This window comes from Gopherus flavomarginatus, chromosome 2 (assembly GCF_025201925.1).
Source record: "Gopherus flavomarginatus isolate rGopFla2 chromosome 2, rGopFla2.mat.asm, whole genome shotgun sequence".
Lineage (NCBI taxonomy): Eukaryota > Metazoa > Chordata > Testudines > Testudinidae > Gopherus > Gopherus flavomarginatus.
Genome location: NC_066618.1, coordinates 102,652,274 through 102,668,627, shown reverse-complemented (window position 1 = coordinate 102,668,627; position 16,354 = coordinate 102,652,274). Strand labels below are relative to the sequence as shown.

Sequence of the window (16,354 nt, the reverse complement as noted above, 5' to 3'; positions counted from 1 at the left end):
CTACAAAGGACTTTAAAATCAATTGTCACTAATAAAAGACTGAGTAGAAGCAGCTCTAGGGTGCGGTAGAAGACTCTGCTCCTCATGGGACTGGCTTAGAGGGATTGGCTAGCATTAGTTGGCACTGGTGTTATAAACACATTGCCATGAAGAAAAGAAAATAGTTAACCTGGGCTTACACTTATGGCAAGCCCTAAAACACCTTTGGGCCGGCAATGTTTAGGAATGTGATCTGTAAATAGGCTATTATGTATGAGAGCACTTCCACCCTGTAGAATCTCAGGAGTTTGAAATGCCAAGGCCTTCAGAGCATTAGATAAGTCTCTGAGTGAAGACAGGGGTTTACTAGCTGTCAGGGTTCCAGGAGATCTATAAGGCAGGTTGGCTGCGGCTACCCAGTAGGAGCGAAGGCCGACAGTTCTGCAGGAACATGGAATCAGACTGATAGAGGCCTACATGACTGGCAAGTGGATGCAGGTAGGGCTTGTGCTACAGGACCCAGTTTATTTGTATGAAAGAAGCCCAACGGAAGGGCTAGCCAGTTGTTGGAGGAACGTCAAGACTTACAGTCCTGAGAAGAGACTGTGTTGTTCTGCTTATACCCCAGAAAAGAGAGGATTCTTATTTGGATCTAGTCTGTAGATCAGGAAGTGGAAGACTTTCACACTTGTGCCTTTTTCCTTCTGCAGCCAGAAAAAGGAGGACTTTAATTTGGACCCTGTTTACATCACAGGAAGGGGAGGAAACCTTTGCTTTCTCTTCATTATTGAGTTACATTTCGGGAATGGGCTCCTTTCAGTGGTAGGAGGAACCTGCCATCTTGCTCCAGAGAGATGGATTGTCTGTGATTTCAGAGAACCTGCACACCTGCTTTCCTCTGTGGAAAAACTCTTTACTGCTGCTTAACCAGGAGCTTCTTTAAGGTTGCCACTAGTTTGGATTTTTCAAATCTCTGTCATCTACAGTTATTTCAATTAACATTTGCTATAACAACAGCAAATGCTAACAATCTGGGCCTGTCACTAAGGATGTTTTACCACCAAGTCCAGGTGCTTTTTTAATTGAATAAAAATAAATAAATAAATAAATAAATAAATAAATAAATAAATAAAATTTAAAAAAAAAAAACCCACAATCTTGTATTACAATCTTAGATGCTGTGTCAGACAGGAACACTACTAAATGAGAATGGCATGGTTATTGGGAGTCTTCAGTTGTTGGGACTTTGATCATGGATCCATCTGTAACAATGCATATAGTTTAGAGTCTTAAGACTCAGGTAAACAGACTGATTTTAGCTAAGATGGGGCTGTACTTAATTACAAAAAGGAATATCTTCACTGAGAATGAAAAGTATATTTGTGTAACCCCCTGGTGTATGATACAGGTCCCCCATCCATAGATGATAGGTGTTTCTTACAGTAGCAGCTAGAGATATTGGTTCTTTAGCTCAAGTTGTAGCAGCTCATTTTTTTAGCTCTAGAGGTTCCTTGTGCAGTCCCAAGTGTGTCAGCCAAGATGGTGGCATTACATTTTCTCACAGCACTGCATTGCTTTCCAAGCACTTTCAAACAGTGACAGCACTGTCATTCCTATCCTACTTCTTTCACCACCTTCACTTATCAAAGAAAGATTCCTGAGGCTAAGGTTTTGTCTGCATTAGAAAAATTCAAACCCATAATTTATCTCTGGTGGTAGTTATTGTAGAAGCTATGAAGCTGAGTTTAGGATTTTTACTCTTTTGTCATATAATTCTGCTCTGATCGGGGTTAGACAGAATGGTAGTAACAAATGCCTGAGCCCTGTCTACACTAGTATTTTCACTTTTCCAACCATCTATGGATCAGCACTGGTGGTAAATTGTGCATCAGAATTTTGCTAATGTTGATGAACACTAGCCCTGAGCAAATTCAAAAATTGATGTGACAATATGTGTCTGGCAACCGGAGATCAGCAGTGATGTGTTCACTACATTTGTGGGGTGGGAAAGTGCTAGAGGCAGTGTATTCTAAGTGGGGGGGGGGGTCTAACTTGAAAGACAATTCATTTTTTGATGTGATAAAACCTAAATTCGTTGATTTTTAGGCCACAATACAAAATCTAGCTATTTACTCAGATTCCTAAGTGGGCTCCATTTTTCTTTTTCGTAGACTTTGGATTTTTTGGTGGGCTTTGTTCAGAGATTAAATATTTTTACTTGTGTGATTTAAAGAACATATGAATAGAGCCTGATGAGTGCATATCTTCTAAAACTAAAGGGACACAACTCATGAGAGAATCTGATCACATAGTCATTTCAGTCTGATTCCCTGACCATGATTCTTAAAGTTTCTTAGAGAAATCAGACCCAAAGGATATTTTAAAGTTTTCCCATCACTATCTAGACTGGTTAAAGACTAGGACATATTGAAAAACCCCCAGATATATTCCAAATTAAAAGCAAACTGCTAACGGACAAAAGTGTCTAGAGTTGACTAGCTGAACCCTCTTATGTTGTGCTTTTGTGTGTGTGTGTTTTTAAAGGGCTCTCGTCAACAAAAAGGTAATATATGTTTGAAATTTAAAAAGCTCACCTGTAAATCCAAGTGTCATTAGGCCATTAACTAGAAGGAAAAAAAAAAGAAGAGACTGATTAGAATTTCTTGGTTTTATTCCAGCATGATGAAAATTTGTGTCGTATTGGATCTAATACGTAAGTAATCTTGACCACAGTTAATGATTCAACAGAACATTCCAAGTCACACTACATGCCCTAAATACCGGCATAAGGGTTTATTTTGATCAGAAATGGGAAGATTTACATTTGCTCAACATTTATTTAAAAAGAATTGCCTCTTATCTGTCTTTTAATGTACACAAATCATACAGGCTTTTTAGGGAACTAAGTGAGTAACTTCATGCAGATGGCTATGTTCTGCTCTCATTTACACCCTGTGCAATATCACTGAAGTCAACTAGATTGCACAGTGTGGGAGGTCGAAATATGGCTCAAATTGCATAGATACAAATTCTGTCTTAGTTAATATATGCCCAAACCCCAGTCCATTCAATGAGAATTGTTGTGAACCCATATCTAAGAAGAATTCAGCCTCTACTATGGAATAAACTTTTATTATGGACAAGTACAAACCTCTATTGGACAAGAATTTACTAGAATTCTGCAGAACAGGAATGCAAGTATCAGCATGCTTTGATAGCATAAGGATGTGAGCTTCAACTATACACCTAAAAGTTTTATCTATTTAGTAAAAGCAGTACATATTTTTCAAGTCTGTCAATGTAATGGTAAATGTAGTGGATTCCTCACCAACTTTTTAAAATCTACATTTTAAAATGTGCTTTATCAATTGCAGGCAACTCTGTTGTGAGATTAAGTAAACATTTTCTGGGGAGGATAAAACTACCCACTCCCAAGCAATCAAAGTTTTGATGTATAACCACAAGTTCACCCCTACAATTCCTGATTTCCTCTGGAAATCTTACATTACACTTCTTTACAAATTTCTATCAAGGATCTCCAAGTATTTTGCAGTCATGAGTGAAGTATTCCTCACGTTACCATTGCGAGGTAAGTCAGAACTTAGCTTACCATAAGAAAACAGGTAAAGGAGGTAAGAATTTATCCGCATTTTACATGTGGGATAACCAGAGCAGAGAGAGGTTAAGAGACTTTCTCGGTGTCATATAGGAGGCTATGGCAAAGCCAGCAATGGAACACAGCTCCTGGCTCTCAGTCTCATGTTTTAAATACAAGAGCATCAGTCAAAAGAAAAGAAACTTGAATAGCATTTTTGATCTCACCAAAAGAAAGTAATATGGGAAGTCCCACAAGGTAGATAGTTTTTGTGCCTATTCTCAACCAAAAGAGTCTGAAAACATTCATGTAAGACCCCAAACCTCCAAACCTTTTTAAGTTCACCCTTTATTGACTTAGCAGCATAATATATGCCTCTCTTGACAAAAATTTAACTAGGAGACCATAACGAGAGACACGACTGACAATTTTCTCATGATTCAACATCATGTCATTCTTTTAGGAAGGGCTGAGCCCAGTATTCCACTTTAAAAAAACCTACTAATTAATTGACTATTAAATTCATTTTGATAATACATATAGCTACAAGTAAAGCGCAATTACAGTGCTGAAAGAGCCTGTTGTATTTCACTAGTAAATGATTATGAAGATACATTCACAAACATTCTTAATTGAACCAATAGTTAAAAAAGAGGTTAAGATTGAACACACTAACTGGCTGCTGGTTTAATCACAGCTGCCACTAAGTTTTATTTTCTACATATATAAAAAGAAGCTACAGTGGTTACCAGTAAACAGGTCAGAAATTGGAAGCTAAGGGGGTCAATCAGTTTGGAATTGGAGATGAGGCTAAAGCTACAGGACAGATGGGGTGGGAAGTGGCAGCGTAACCATCTCTACTGATAGTTGTAGCATCTCTTTGCATCAGGAGTCAATATTGCACTTATCTGCAGCTCCAGTGCCCCCTTTTTAAAAAGCAACTTAAAAATACAAAAATAAATAACACTCGCAGGGATCTCACACACGCACACAGATAAGACCAGGCACTAGTGCGAGATCCTCTTTGGTCATACCACCTGGGGTCATGGCAGTGGGACAGCAATTAGCTACTTCCTCTGTGCTGCACAGGCTCATCCTTTGTCTGTGTTCTGTGGCCCAGTCCTCTAGGTAAGATGATTCTTCAGTCTCATTCCCTCCTGAGATATCAAAAGTCCAACATCACAAGCTCCAATCAGCCATCAACAAAAAGAGCCTTGTGCCCCTCCCTAGGGCTATGTTAAGATCCCCTCACTTCTTTCACAGTCCTCCCTCAGGACTTTCCTTACAAGAGCTTCTCTTGCTCCCTGCAGAAGAATTCTGACTCCTCTATAATCTCCCCTTCAACTGAGCTCCCTTAGATTCCTTATAAGGCCCAGGTATCTAATGGATTATTACCTAGTTCCACCCTCTCTGGCCAGGAGGCAATCAATCAATCACCCCACAGTTTCAGAATTGAGGATTTTTTCCCCCTTCTCTAGCAAATGATGGGAGAAACCTGATCACAGGCAGGTTTGGAAATGCTCAGGTGTTGTAAAAAAAAATGACAGGGGAGGGAGACAGGAGAAAGTAATAAGCAATAAGGAAACAAGTGTTCTTTTATTACCATATATTTAAAAATCGTTCACATCGAGGCTTTGTTTTCACTGCCAAAAAAGGGTGTGTTTTTACTGTGTGATGAGTAATGTGCATCCCACTGTAAAATCCTAGTGCAGAGAAGGCACTATAGTTTTTACAATGATGTAGGTGAGGTCAACACTAGATCCCACCTCCCCACCCCACGATTGGTCTTGCCTATTTACTTCATAGTAAAACTACTTGAGTGCCTTATCTTTACTAGGATTTTACAGCGGGGCAGCTAATGCACATGGTAAAAACACGTCTTTCTGGCAGGGAAGGCATACCCCCAGCATGAGATCCTATTCTCAAAGCTGCACCAATGGACTTTTATTGCACACATTGCACTCTGATCTTGGACCCAGAATTCCTACTGATGTCGATATGAGTTTTACACTGGGATGTAGGGCAATATAGAAAGTAACAGTGTGGACTCACAAGAGGAGAATTTTTGCCCTATAATTGTGAAAGAGAGGCTATAATCACTGGGTTCTGGTGACATTGACAAATTGCTCACGGTTCATTCTTACAATTTATGCTATCACTAGAACTCCTTCATGGGAGTGTGGTTTTATTATGTATTGGCTTTTTTCCCCACAGTATTATTTGTATGGTACCTCAATTGCCATATAAATTTAAAATAGCATTTGGACGCTCTAATGTCAATATCTACTAAAGGTGCCCCAAACACTTTTCAATAATGAACATCATGCCTTCTGAAAGCTCATAACAGAGAATATTATTTTGATATTTCCCTCTTGCCTAACTATTTATTCAGGAAGCTGCAATTTCTGTCAAGACTCGATGATTTTAGAGAATTACATATTTCCCAAAGGATGTGTTAAGTACCTCTTGTTTTATTCGGCTTGCATATGAAGTTCTTTCCTCAATAAAGGTAGCATTGGAATACCCTGTATAATGTGTTCTATGGCATATCTACACTAGTCTTCAAAATTTGTCTTTGCCACTCGAAAAAATTACTTTCTCTTCAATCCCATTTCTCATTAACTGAAGGACAGAAGCAATTTTATTTCCCTAATCTTCTGTTACCACAGAAGTGTTAATACATTGCCATAACTTCTTATATTTATTCCATTTTAATTCCTAAAAGATTCCAAAGCATTTGACAAGCACTGATGCAAACATATTCTACACACAAGTGAACTTTAGAAACCAATGAAATCCCTTTATTCACTACTGAAATGCAGCTACATCTGGACTGAAACCTAGCAATGTAACATTGCACAACAGAACTAGTATAGGACTAGATGTGAAGAATATTGTACTCGGTGGAAACTAGAGATAGACATCAGATAGGCAGAATATAATTACCCAAATTGGTATTTGGACAGGATAGGGAGATTAATATCTCTACTCTTACAAAAAGTGCCAATGGATGTTTAAGGAAGACCTTTGTTTTCTTTTTAAAGACAGCAATCCACCACCAGTGATTTCCCCTTAACAGCATGCTGCAGGGCTGGATCAATGTTGCCTTAGAGGTGTACATGACTCCTACTAAATCAACCTCTGACACTTCCCAAAAAACCCATAACTTTCCTGGTGCCATCCTATCCAAGTAGTGGCCTAGCACCACGTAGTTTGTAAGAACAAGCAGGATTACAGTTTCAAGTGACGTGGCTACAGGCTAAGAGTTATTTCTGATTTGTAAGACATAAGCTATGATACAGTGTTACAAAATTCTGTTGCTACCCCTCTATAATATACATAATATACCATTATCCACATAATATCTTAAAGCTAAATGCTCAGAAGACTGGCTTTACATTAACAAGTAGGTATGCAGCATGCAGTCTATTTAAATTTTTGTAAGTAATTAAACATTAAATTTATCTCTTGAGCATTTAGTGTTCAATATACAAAATTTAGTTGTCTATCCTCTTACTTAAAAGTACATAGATTCTTAGATTTCAAGGCCAGCAGGGACCATTGTGATCATCTAGTCTGACCTCCTGTAGAACACAGTCCATAGAACTTCCCCAAAATAATTCTTAGCATGTATCCTTTAGAAAAACATCCAACCTGGATTTTAAAATGGTCAGTCATGGAGCATGCACCACAACTCTTGATAAGTTGTTCCACTGGTTAATTACTCTGACCTTTAAAAATGTACACCTCATTTCATGAATTTTTCCAGCTTCAACTTGCAGCTATTGGACCAGCTTATGCCTTTCTCTGCTAGACTGAAGAACTCATATTAAATATTTGTTCCCCATATAGGTACTTATAGACTGTAATCAAGTCATTCCTTAACATTCTCTTTGCTAAGCTAAATAGATTAAGCTCCTTGAGTCCATCACTCATCACTCAAATCTAATCTTTTAATCAATCTGGAGGTTCATCTCTGAACCCTCTCCAATTTATCAACATCCTTCTTGAGTTGTGGATCCCAGAGCTAAACACAGTATTTCAGCAGCAGTAACACTACTGCCAAATACCGAGGTAAAATAACCTCTCTACTCATGCTTGAGAATCCCCTGTTTATGCATCCAGAGATCACATTATCCTTCAGGGGTCACAGCATCACACTAGGAGCTCATGTTCAGCTGACTGTCCACCAGGACTCCCAAATCTTTTTCAGAGCCACTGCTTCCCAGGACAGCATCACCCAACCTGTAAATATGGTCTACATTCTTTGTTCCCAGATGTATACCTTTACATTTAGTCATATTAAAAAGCATATTGTTTGCTTGGGTCCCGCTTATGAAGCAATCCAGATCACTCTATCAGTGACCTGTCCTGTTCATTATTTACCACTCCCCTAATTTGTGTGTCATCTACAAACTTTATCAGTGATGATTTTGTTTTCTTCCAGGTCATTGATAAATATGTTAAATTATTTAAGGTTCTGGAAACATACCCATTAGAGATGATTCCGCATTTACAGTTACATGATGAGACCTCTCAGTTAGCCAGATTTTAATCCATTTAATGTGTGTGTAACAGGGTTCATGACCCATCCTTCTTCCTGGATCCCGCTTGCCCTCCCCAATAAGGCTCAGAGAGGCTTCAGGGTTGTGCGACACCCCTGTCTTTATTTACTTAACTTCGTCCCAGCACCAGTGTACATCTATGTACAAGCTTTACAGGATCATTCTCCTCCTTTACAGGCAGAGTCAGCCTTCAGCTAGGAGGCCTCCCATTCCCTCCCTGACTGACTTCTCACAGGCTGCCCCCTGCCTTCTGGCTCCCTCCCAGCCTTTATAGCCCTTGGCTTGTCAGGCCAGCAGGTGTTGCCAATCCTCAAGCCGGCATCAGGCCTTTTCCATCAGCCCCGATTTATTTCCCGGATTGGAGCTGACTGGGAAGGTGCTAATTAAGTGCTTTTGCTACAGCGTGCCATATTAATTTCACAGAGACAAATGAGCAAGGTAATATCTTGTATTGGACCAACTTCTGTTAATGAAATAGACAAGCTTTTGAGCTACACAGCACTCTTCTTCAGGTCTGGAAAAGGTACTCAGAGTGTCACAACTAAATACAAAGTGGAACAAATAGTTTAGCATAAGTAGTCAACACATATTCTGAGAGACCATTCAAGGTGAAGTGGCCTATTAACACTTTTCCAATCATAGGACATGAAAGAGGAGTTAGTGGGTTACAGGTTGTTGTAATAAGCCATCAATCCACTGTCTTTATTAAGACCATGATTTTTAGTGTCTAGCATAGTTATGAATTTAAGTTCCTAGGCTTGTCTTTTGAAGGTGTTGTACAGGTTGCCTTTGAAGACAAAGACTGAAAGGTCAGATATGAAGTGATGGTTTTGTGAAAAGTGTTTGCTCATCGATGATGCGGTGTTTGTCTTTTGTCATTTTTCCTGTGAGTTAATTCAAGAGTATGGTGATAGTCTGGTTTTACCCACATAGTTGTTATTGGGGCACTTGGTGAACTGGACAAGGTACATCACATGTGTAGGACCCATGGATCTTGAAAAAGGTTTTATGGGGGGTATTGATCATCATAGTGTGTTGTGAAGATATGTCAGCTGACTTTGCATCTATTGTTCTGGCAGGGTCTGGCACCACTTTGAGTTGAAGTGGGGGTTGGGGAAAGATTTCTTTCAGGATGTGGTCCTGGGACCCACATGGCTACAACAATACTGCAAACAACAATGTTAACTGTATATCCTAGTTTTTTTAACCAACCTGGTTTAAAAGGGGAGTGAAGGTAACTGTAAAAAAAATTTAAAACAATAAATAACAAACAGAAGAAAGGAGAAGTTAATAGTAGTAAATATAAACGAGAAGTTGTAGAAAATTGATAAGGGAAGCAAAGAGACACAAGAAAACATCTAAGGCCAGCAGAGTTAAGGACAATAAGACTGAGTTTTTAAAGTATATTAAGCAGATAAAGAATCCTAGCAATGGTATTGGTCCATTACCAATTGGAAATGGTAGAATTATCAATCGTCAACAGCTAAACCTCAATACAAGGATGTCGTCTGCCAGGAGGAAAAGTCACTGATGAGACTTCAGATGGCTGAGGAGTCTTATTCATGCTTTACAGGTTTTTCCACATATGTAACAAGTTTATCTATAATAATGCAGAAAAGGCAGAAGTGTTCAATAAATATTTTTGTTCTGTACTGGGGAAAATATAGATGATGTAGTCAGATAATATAACACTATTTTCATTCCACTAGTATCTCCAGAAGATATGAAACACCAACTACTAAAGTTATAATTTTTTAAATCAACAGGTCCAAATAACTTGCACCCAAGAGTTTTAAAGGAGCTGCCTGAGGACCCCACTGGACCATTAATGTTGATTTTCAATAAGTCTTGGAACACTGGGAAAGTTCCAGGAGACTGGAGGAAAGCTAATGTTGAGCCAATAGGTAAAAAGGATAAATGGGATGGTCTAGGTAATTATAAGTCTGTTAGTCTGACATTGATCTTGAGAAAGATAATGGTGTGACTGATACAGGACTTAATTAATAAAGAATTAAAGGGGGGGAATATAATTAATGCCAAACAACATGGGTTTATGGAAAATAGATCCTGTCAAACTAACTTGTTATCTTTTTATGCTGGATTACAAGTTTGGTTGATAAAGGTAATAGCGCCCATGCAATATTCTTAGACTTCTGTCAGGTGTTTGAGTTAGTCCTGCTCAACATTTTGATTAAAAAATTAGAATAATATAAAAATTTTAAAAAGGGATTTTTGAAAGCAGCAGCTCCTCAGCTGATGTCAATTGTCATGGTCCAATTGGCTTCAACTGAATTATGATGATTTTCACCAGCTGAGGATTTGCCCTGGTGCATCTTGGCTTAACTTGTAAATGAATCATATATGATGGGAAAATACAAACACCCAGATATTGAACAAAATTCATCCTGCAGCCTTTTGTGTCAGAGGCTGTGCCCAGAGAGAATCATCCCAAGAGGAGAGACAGCAGTGTTTATATCTCTGCCCTCTGTCAGAGTTCTGCCAAGGAAAACAAGCTTTATATCGTGACTGGACTCCACAGACACCCAACAGGCAGTGGCTATCCTCTGGATGCCTGAATTAATACATTTCCTGGGAGAACCTAGGAACATCTCCTCCTCAGGCACTGCAGCTCACTTTCTGAGCTGCACTGGATATCTTAAGGCCAGCCCTCCCTCCAGTACAACCTGAGTTTCAGGCACTTTGCACCACTGTGAATGCCCTTTCTGACCTATTTCACACCATCCCAGGCTGTGGCCTGGGTTACACCAGCAGCTGAACATAGCCATTGATTTTACAATGCTTTTCTGAGCCTAATTTTCATTTACCAACAACATTAAGATGTTAAGCTGTAAATGGAGATGATGGACCTGAAAAGACTGAATCATAATTTAGCAAAACCCTGCAAAATGGATTAGGCCTACAACCATAAACCTGCAAGATGTTAGAGAGAAAACTGGAACAGGCTCATGGAAGTGAAAATTGATGACTGACGTTTCCAACATGAGCTCCCATTCAGACAGCCTAGACACAGCTCACTAAAGAGAGTGACCTTTAGGGCTACTCATGAGCGCTGTAATTACAAACGGATGTCACTGAGGAGCCAGGGAAAAGTAGCTTGGCCCTCATGTTAAAGAACATCTAAGGAGAAGGAATAAGCAGTGGAAGGTATAGGGGGTGGGGGAATCGACAGTAAAACAATCGAGTTTCTGTCTCTCTCACAAATGCTTCCCATTTATTTTAAGGGAACCATGGCTTAGTGTTAAGCAGAGTGGCTCGGCTGATCCTAGAGCAAAGCCCTTCCTCCCCTTCCCAAAGGAGTTCAAAAGTTGTACATTGTGATCTAGTTTTTCCAACCATGTCATTAAACAGCAACAGCTAGACTGGTTTTCAAAGCATCTGCTTGCATCTTAGCTGTACTAGAAGGTGCGTTTGGAACAGCTAGAGGAAAAAAATCTTTCTCAGGCTACTAACAACTGTGTCCTTGTGCACTCACTCACAGCTGAGAATTTCAACAGTTTGCTCACATCTAGGCGCCTGGTTCTAGTCAGGTCAGAAGTAACCAATATTTCATCACTGATCGGCTGTTTGACAGCCTATGGGTCAGTACTGTTCCTACCACACGTGTTCACAATCACATCACAGAAACATTAGCAACTGGCATCGTCTGCACCATCAGCAGAGAACAGACTATGAAGGCTAAGTTATCTATCTACAGATCTCTCCAGGTTAGGAGTGGAGAGGCACTGCCAAGCTTGTCCTGCTGTATTCTATGTTGTACCTGTTCTGCGCCCATACAGAGAACTTCAACTTTCACAGCTGTCATTCTCACAGAATTCATTTTTTTTTACTTTAATTAGATTAATTTGAAAGTTCAGTTCTTGTTCACCTTAGAGGATAAAGTGCTTTTTAAAATAACTTTTTGTAACATAGATCAAGCTCAGCGTGTGACAGCTCAATACAACAGCTGTGATGTTCAAAAGTCACTCATGATTAAGGGTGTCGAAATTAAGAACAGATACTACCTTTGTATTTAATGGGCCCTGATTTTCAGAAAAAGCTGAGAGCACACCCTTTGAAAATCGGACTCAAACTGTCCAAAGTTGGGCACCCAAAAACCGAGGCATCCAAAAATCACTAGTCACTTTGGAAAAATCTTGATCAGGGAGATTGTCACTCTAGCTTAGTAGGGAGAGAAAATGGATGATCTCACAAGAGTCAACATGCAACCTGAAGGGGCTGAAGCCATGAGAAACCTGCCATAGTTCACTAAAAATGAATTAAACTCACCCTTCCTGCAATCAGGCAACATGGGAAAGCCCACATGAAGGTAGCTTGCTGGAGCTTAAATAGAAACCACCGTCTTCTCAAGTCTTCATAAGAATTCAGAATTTCCTTTACTGGAAAAACCCCAGTGTTTGTACTAAAACCATTTGGTCTGGGCATTCTTGTTTACAGTGGAACAACATCAAAAGTCATTGCCCACAATGTCTAACTAAATGTTCTTACTTCTGCCTAAACTTTAAATTGTTTTGCATGAAATGTGAACCAGTTTTCCTGAAAAATTTGGGCATCTGGCCCAAATTTGAAGGCTCATAATGAAACCCAAAGTCAAGCTAGTTTCACTTGGCTTCAGTTTCTGTTACAGAAACTTTGCACTACAGTAACTCCTAGTAGTAGGACTAGAATTTCACTAATACCTGAGCTTACTTCCCTTGGATGTGTTCTTGCATTATATTCTAATACAATGATTGACGACTGTAGTAGGCACAGGCATACCGTGAGCGTAACACTCAGAATTAATATTCAGCATGAGTATGGGTGGGGGGAGGGAGATTGGTGTAAAGTGTCCATTTTATACACAGCTGGTTGGAATGCTACGGCTGTATTTCCATCTCACTTTCTCTCTGCTGAAAGGTTGGCCACACATTGCACTGGTCAGCAGAGCAAGGTCCTAGCATGTGTTTTGGGTGCTAGACAAACATGTCAGCAGGGGGCTGCACAAGCCGTGTTATGGTATTCTTACAAAAGTTACAATAAAATGTTTCAGTTTGAAACGTCACCCTGGTCTGGGTGTCTAGCGCCAACTTCTTCACAGGCCTTTGGAGAGTGGAGAACTCTGTGGAAGAGTGAGTAGTGTCTTAGCATTAGAGCTGGGAATCAAAGAGCCAAAGATTTGATTGAAGACTGAATTTTCCATCACAGAAGCAACTAAAAATGACACTAATAGTTCAGTTGATTGTTATGATTAGCAGCACCTAAAAGGAGCACCATAGAGGAGTATGGCACTTTACAAAAACATATGAGGTCACAGGGCCTGATGGTAGCTTCAACTTTGGGCCCAATACATCACTAGCCTGCAAATTATTTACAAGAGTGCAAAGTCCCCACCCTGAAGAATTTACACTCTGAGGCCTCAGTCCTGGAAGTTGTTCTGAGGAAGCAGAAACCATTGCATGCATGGTGCAACATTGAACATCTGGAGGGGTTCACTGTGTGGATATCATTGAAGGATGTAAGTCTAAATTAAGATGAAAGCAACAGAGGTAAGGGGGAGGAGGGGCAAAGGTACCCAGTGGGCCATTTACCTGCCTATATGCCTGACATTTGTGCATACATTGGGTATTTGCACTGAAAAATAGGTAGGTACAAGTGAATGTCTGCCACTGCATCCATCTCAGCTTTGAAAAACTGGGCCTATACTAAGTCCCTGTCTGCTAAATAAGATAAGAAAATATATCTGGTGCATGGATGTGGAGGAGGAGAGGTGATTATGAGGCAGCCTACCCTCAAAGAGAAAATTAATATGAAACATCCTGATTTTTGACATGTATGAAGGTTACAGTACTGGGAGGGAAAATGACATTATCTGAATAAAAAGGTTGCCTCCCACCTCCAATAATTTTAATAACCCAAATTATAAGTACCTATGCATGGTTCAGAAAGTCGTCTTTTGTTCTCATTGGTACTAATTGTCCATTATATGTTTGTCCTTTATGAGAGGAGCAGGCTATTGAAAAATAAAAGAGAGAGAGAGAGAGAGAGAGAGAACAATCATAATGCACTGCGAAAGCAGCAAAGGAAATGAGGCAAATGAAGCTGAGATCTGGGCAATGGAAGGAACACAACACAAACGAAGGAAGTAGGAAACAAACAGCCGTAACAAATATAAGGCATGAAAGAAATATCACAGGCCCAATTTAAAATAGTTTTTGGAGGGGGGGGGACAGAGGGGGGAATCCTACATCAGAAAGGGAACAGGGACAAAAGTGAAAAGGTTAAATAAATCTGTAAAGGCAGGTATAGTGATCTTGTGCCCTAGAGGAGGTCCCCTCACCCCCGCTGTACACTGCTCCTACTACAAGATCGCATCCAAGCTAGACAGCAGCTTCGTGGGAGGTTACTCCCAGCACAGGTTCAGAGGATGCACTCACAGCTAGGAGGTAATAAGAAGTATGTAAGCTGACTCTCCTTAGGGTCAGCACTTTAAAGAGGAATCAAGTATTTCCCACAATGGGTAGTTTGTGCTCACTAGAAGTGGGAGTTTGGGGATATATCCCAGTTTCCTCCAATCTGCTTTGTATTTTTCTAATAATAGTAATCATCATATCTATCTCCTTTATAGCTCTTTCATTGGTAGAGTTCAAAACGCTTTACAAAGCAGGGCAGCATCATTTATCCCCGTTTCACAGACAGGGAAACTGAGGCACAGAGGGGGAAGTGAGTTAGCATTGATTATTTGTAGGCCACATGAAAAGAATGCAGCCAGAGATGGTGTTACCAGTTTACTATTTGGGCTAAGCCAAAATCTAGCAAGAAAGAAAGAAAGAAAGAAAGAAAGAACCTAGTAGAGATCCAGGTTTGTTTGAATGAAAAACCAGTTTGCTTTGACCGTTGCCCTACTACCTGACCCTTTTATTTACTCCTCCCAATCAATTTTTATTCCTGTAGAGGTGGTATGAAAAACAGGTACTAAGTTATGTATTTAACATTTGGAACTAACAGTACAAGGCAGCGCTATATTATGTCAAGAGTCTGAAATATCATTGTTTGTTTTTTGAATTGGTAAGGGAATTTAGGGCACTGGCATTCTCCTTCCACAGAGCCAGTAAAGCAGAAGATGGAGTAATTCAAACTTCTCTTATTCATCCATCAGTGCACCTCAACATGGAACGTTACTAATGTTACTAGTCGCTCAAGTCTCCCTGTCAATTCAGAACTTCCCAACCCTTTCTGAGACTGCCAAGAAGCCTGCCAATTATTCTGAAATCTTACTTCAACTGTGTCAGAAACACTGTCCTCCCACGTATTTGTAACACGCTTAACTCACTGCTGGCAATATATAAATACTTAACAATTTCTGAATAACCAATATGTATTCCCAAAAGTCTCTGAGATAGATTTTCTGCTTCTTTACTTTAAACTCTTTTTCTTACTGGGTACATCTACCTTGCAATAAAAGACCTTTGGCACAGACACAGCAGGCCAGATGAGCTGACTCGGGGTCACAGGGCTTTGTATGCAGGGCTTAAAAATCACAGTACAGATGTTCAGGCTTAGGCTGGATTCCAGGTTCTGAAACCCCACAAGGGAAGTGGGTTTCAAAGCCCAGACTCCAGTGTGAGCCTGAATGTCAACATTGCAATTTTTAGCCCTGCAGCCCAAGCCCTAGACTCTGAGACTCAGTGCCACAGGTTTTTTACTGCAGTGTAGACTTACCCACTGTTAAACCACTGCATGGATGCCAAATTTATATCCGTGGATGTGGATATCCGCAGATATAAAGCAGATATCCGAGGAGCTGCAGGGCTCCACTGGGAATGGCAGCAGTGAAAGCAGCCACACATCCAGCCGCTGCTCGCAGGAGCCAGCACCCCACCTGCGCAGGCAGGTCCTCTGGTGTGGCTGTACTGCTCCCAACCCCACCCCCTGGGTGGGAACCAGGCTCAGCATCAGGTGTCTGTGGTCGTGCTAGTCCAGTATTGTGCAAGCCGCTGAGCCTGGTGCCCACCTGACTGGGTGGAATGGGGGACAATACAGCAACTCTGGAGGAGCTGCCTGTGTGGGGTGCTAGCTCCTGTGAGCGGTGACCATACGTGCAGCTGTTTTCACTGTTGCCATTTCCGGTAGTGCCCTGCAGCTCCTCGGCTACCTGATTTGTGTCCGTGGATTTCTACATCTGCGGATATAAATTTGATGTCCGTGCAGGGCTCTACCC

At 40.4% G+C, this 16,354-nt stretch overlaps 1 protein-coding gene across 1 annotated transcript in view; it reads right to left on the bottom strand.

Moving 5' to 3' along the window:
- The window catches only part of RAMP3 (receptor activity modifying protein 3), a 110,558-nt gene that overhangs the window by 77,962 nt on the left and 16,242 nt on the right, over positions 1–16,354 (bottom strand). The window contains exon 2 of the mRNA XM_050937824.1: positions 2,574–2,603. Coding sequence (XP_050793781.1) covers positions 2,574–2,603 — 30 coding nt within the window. The remainder of the gene's footprint in view (positions 1–2,573; positions 2,604–16,354) is intronic.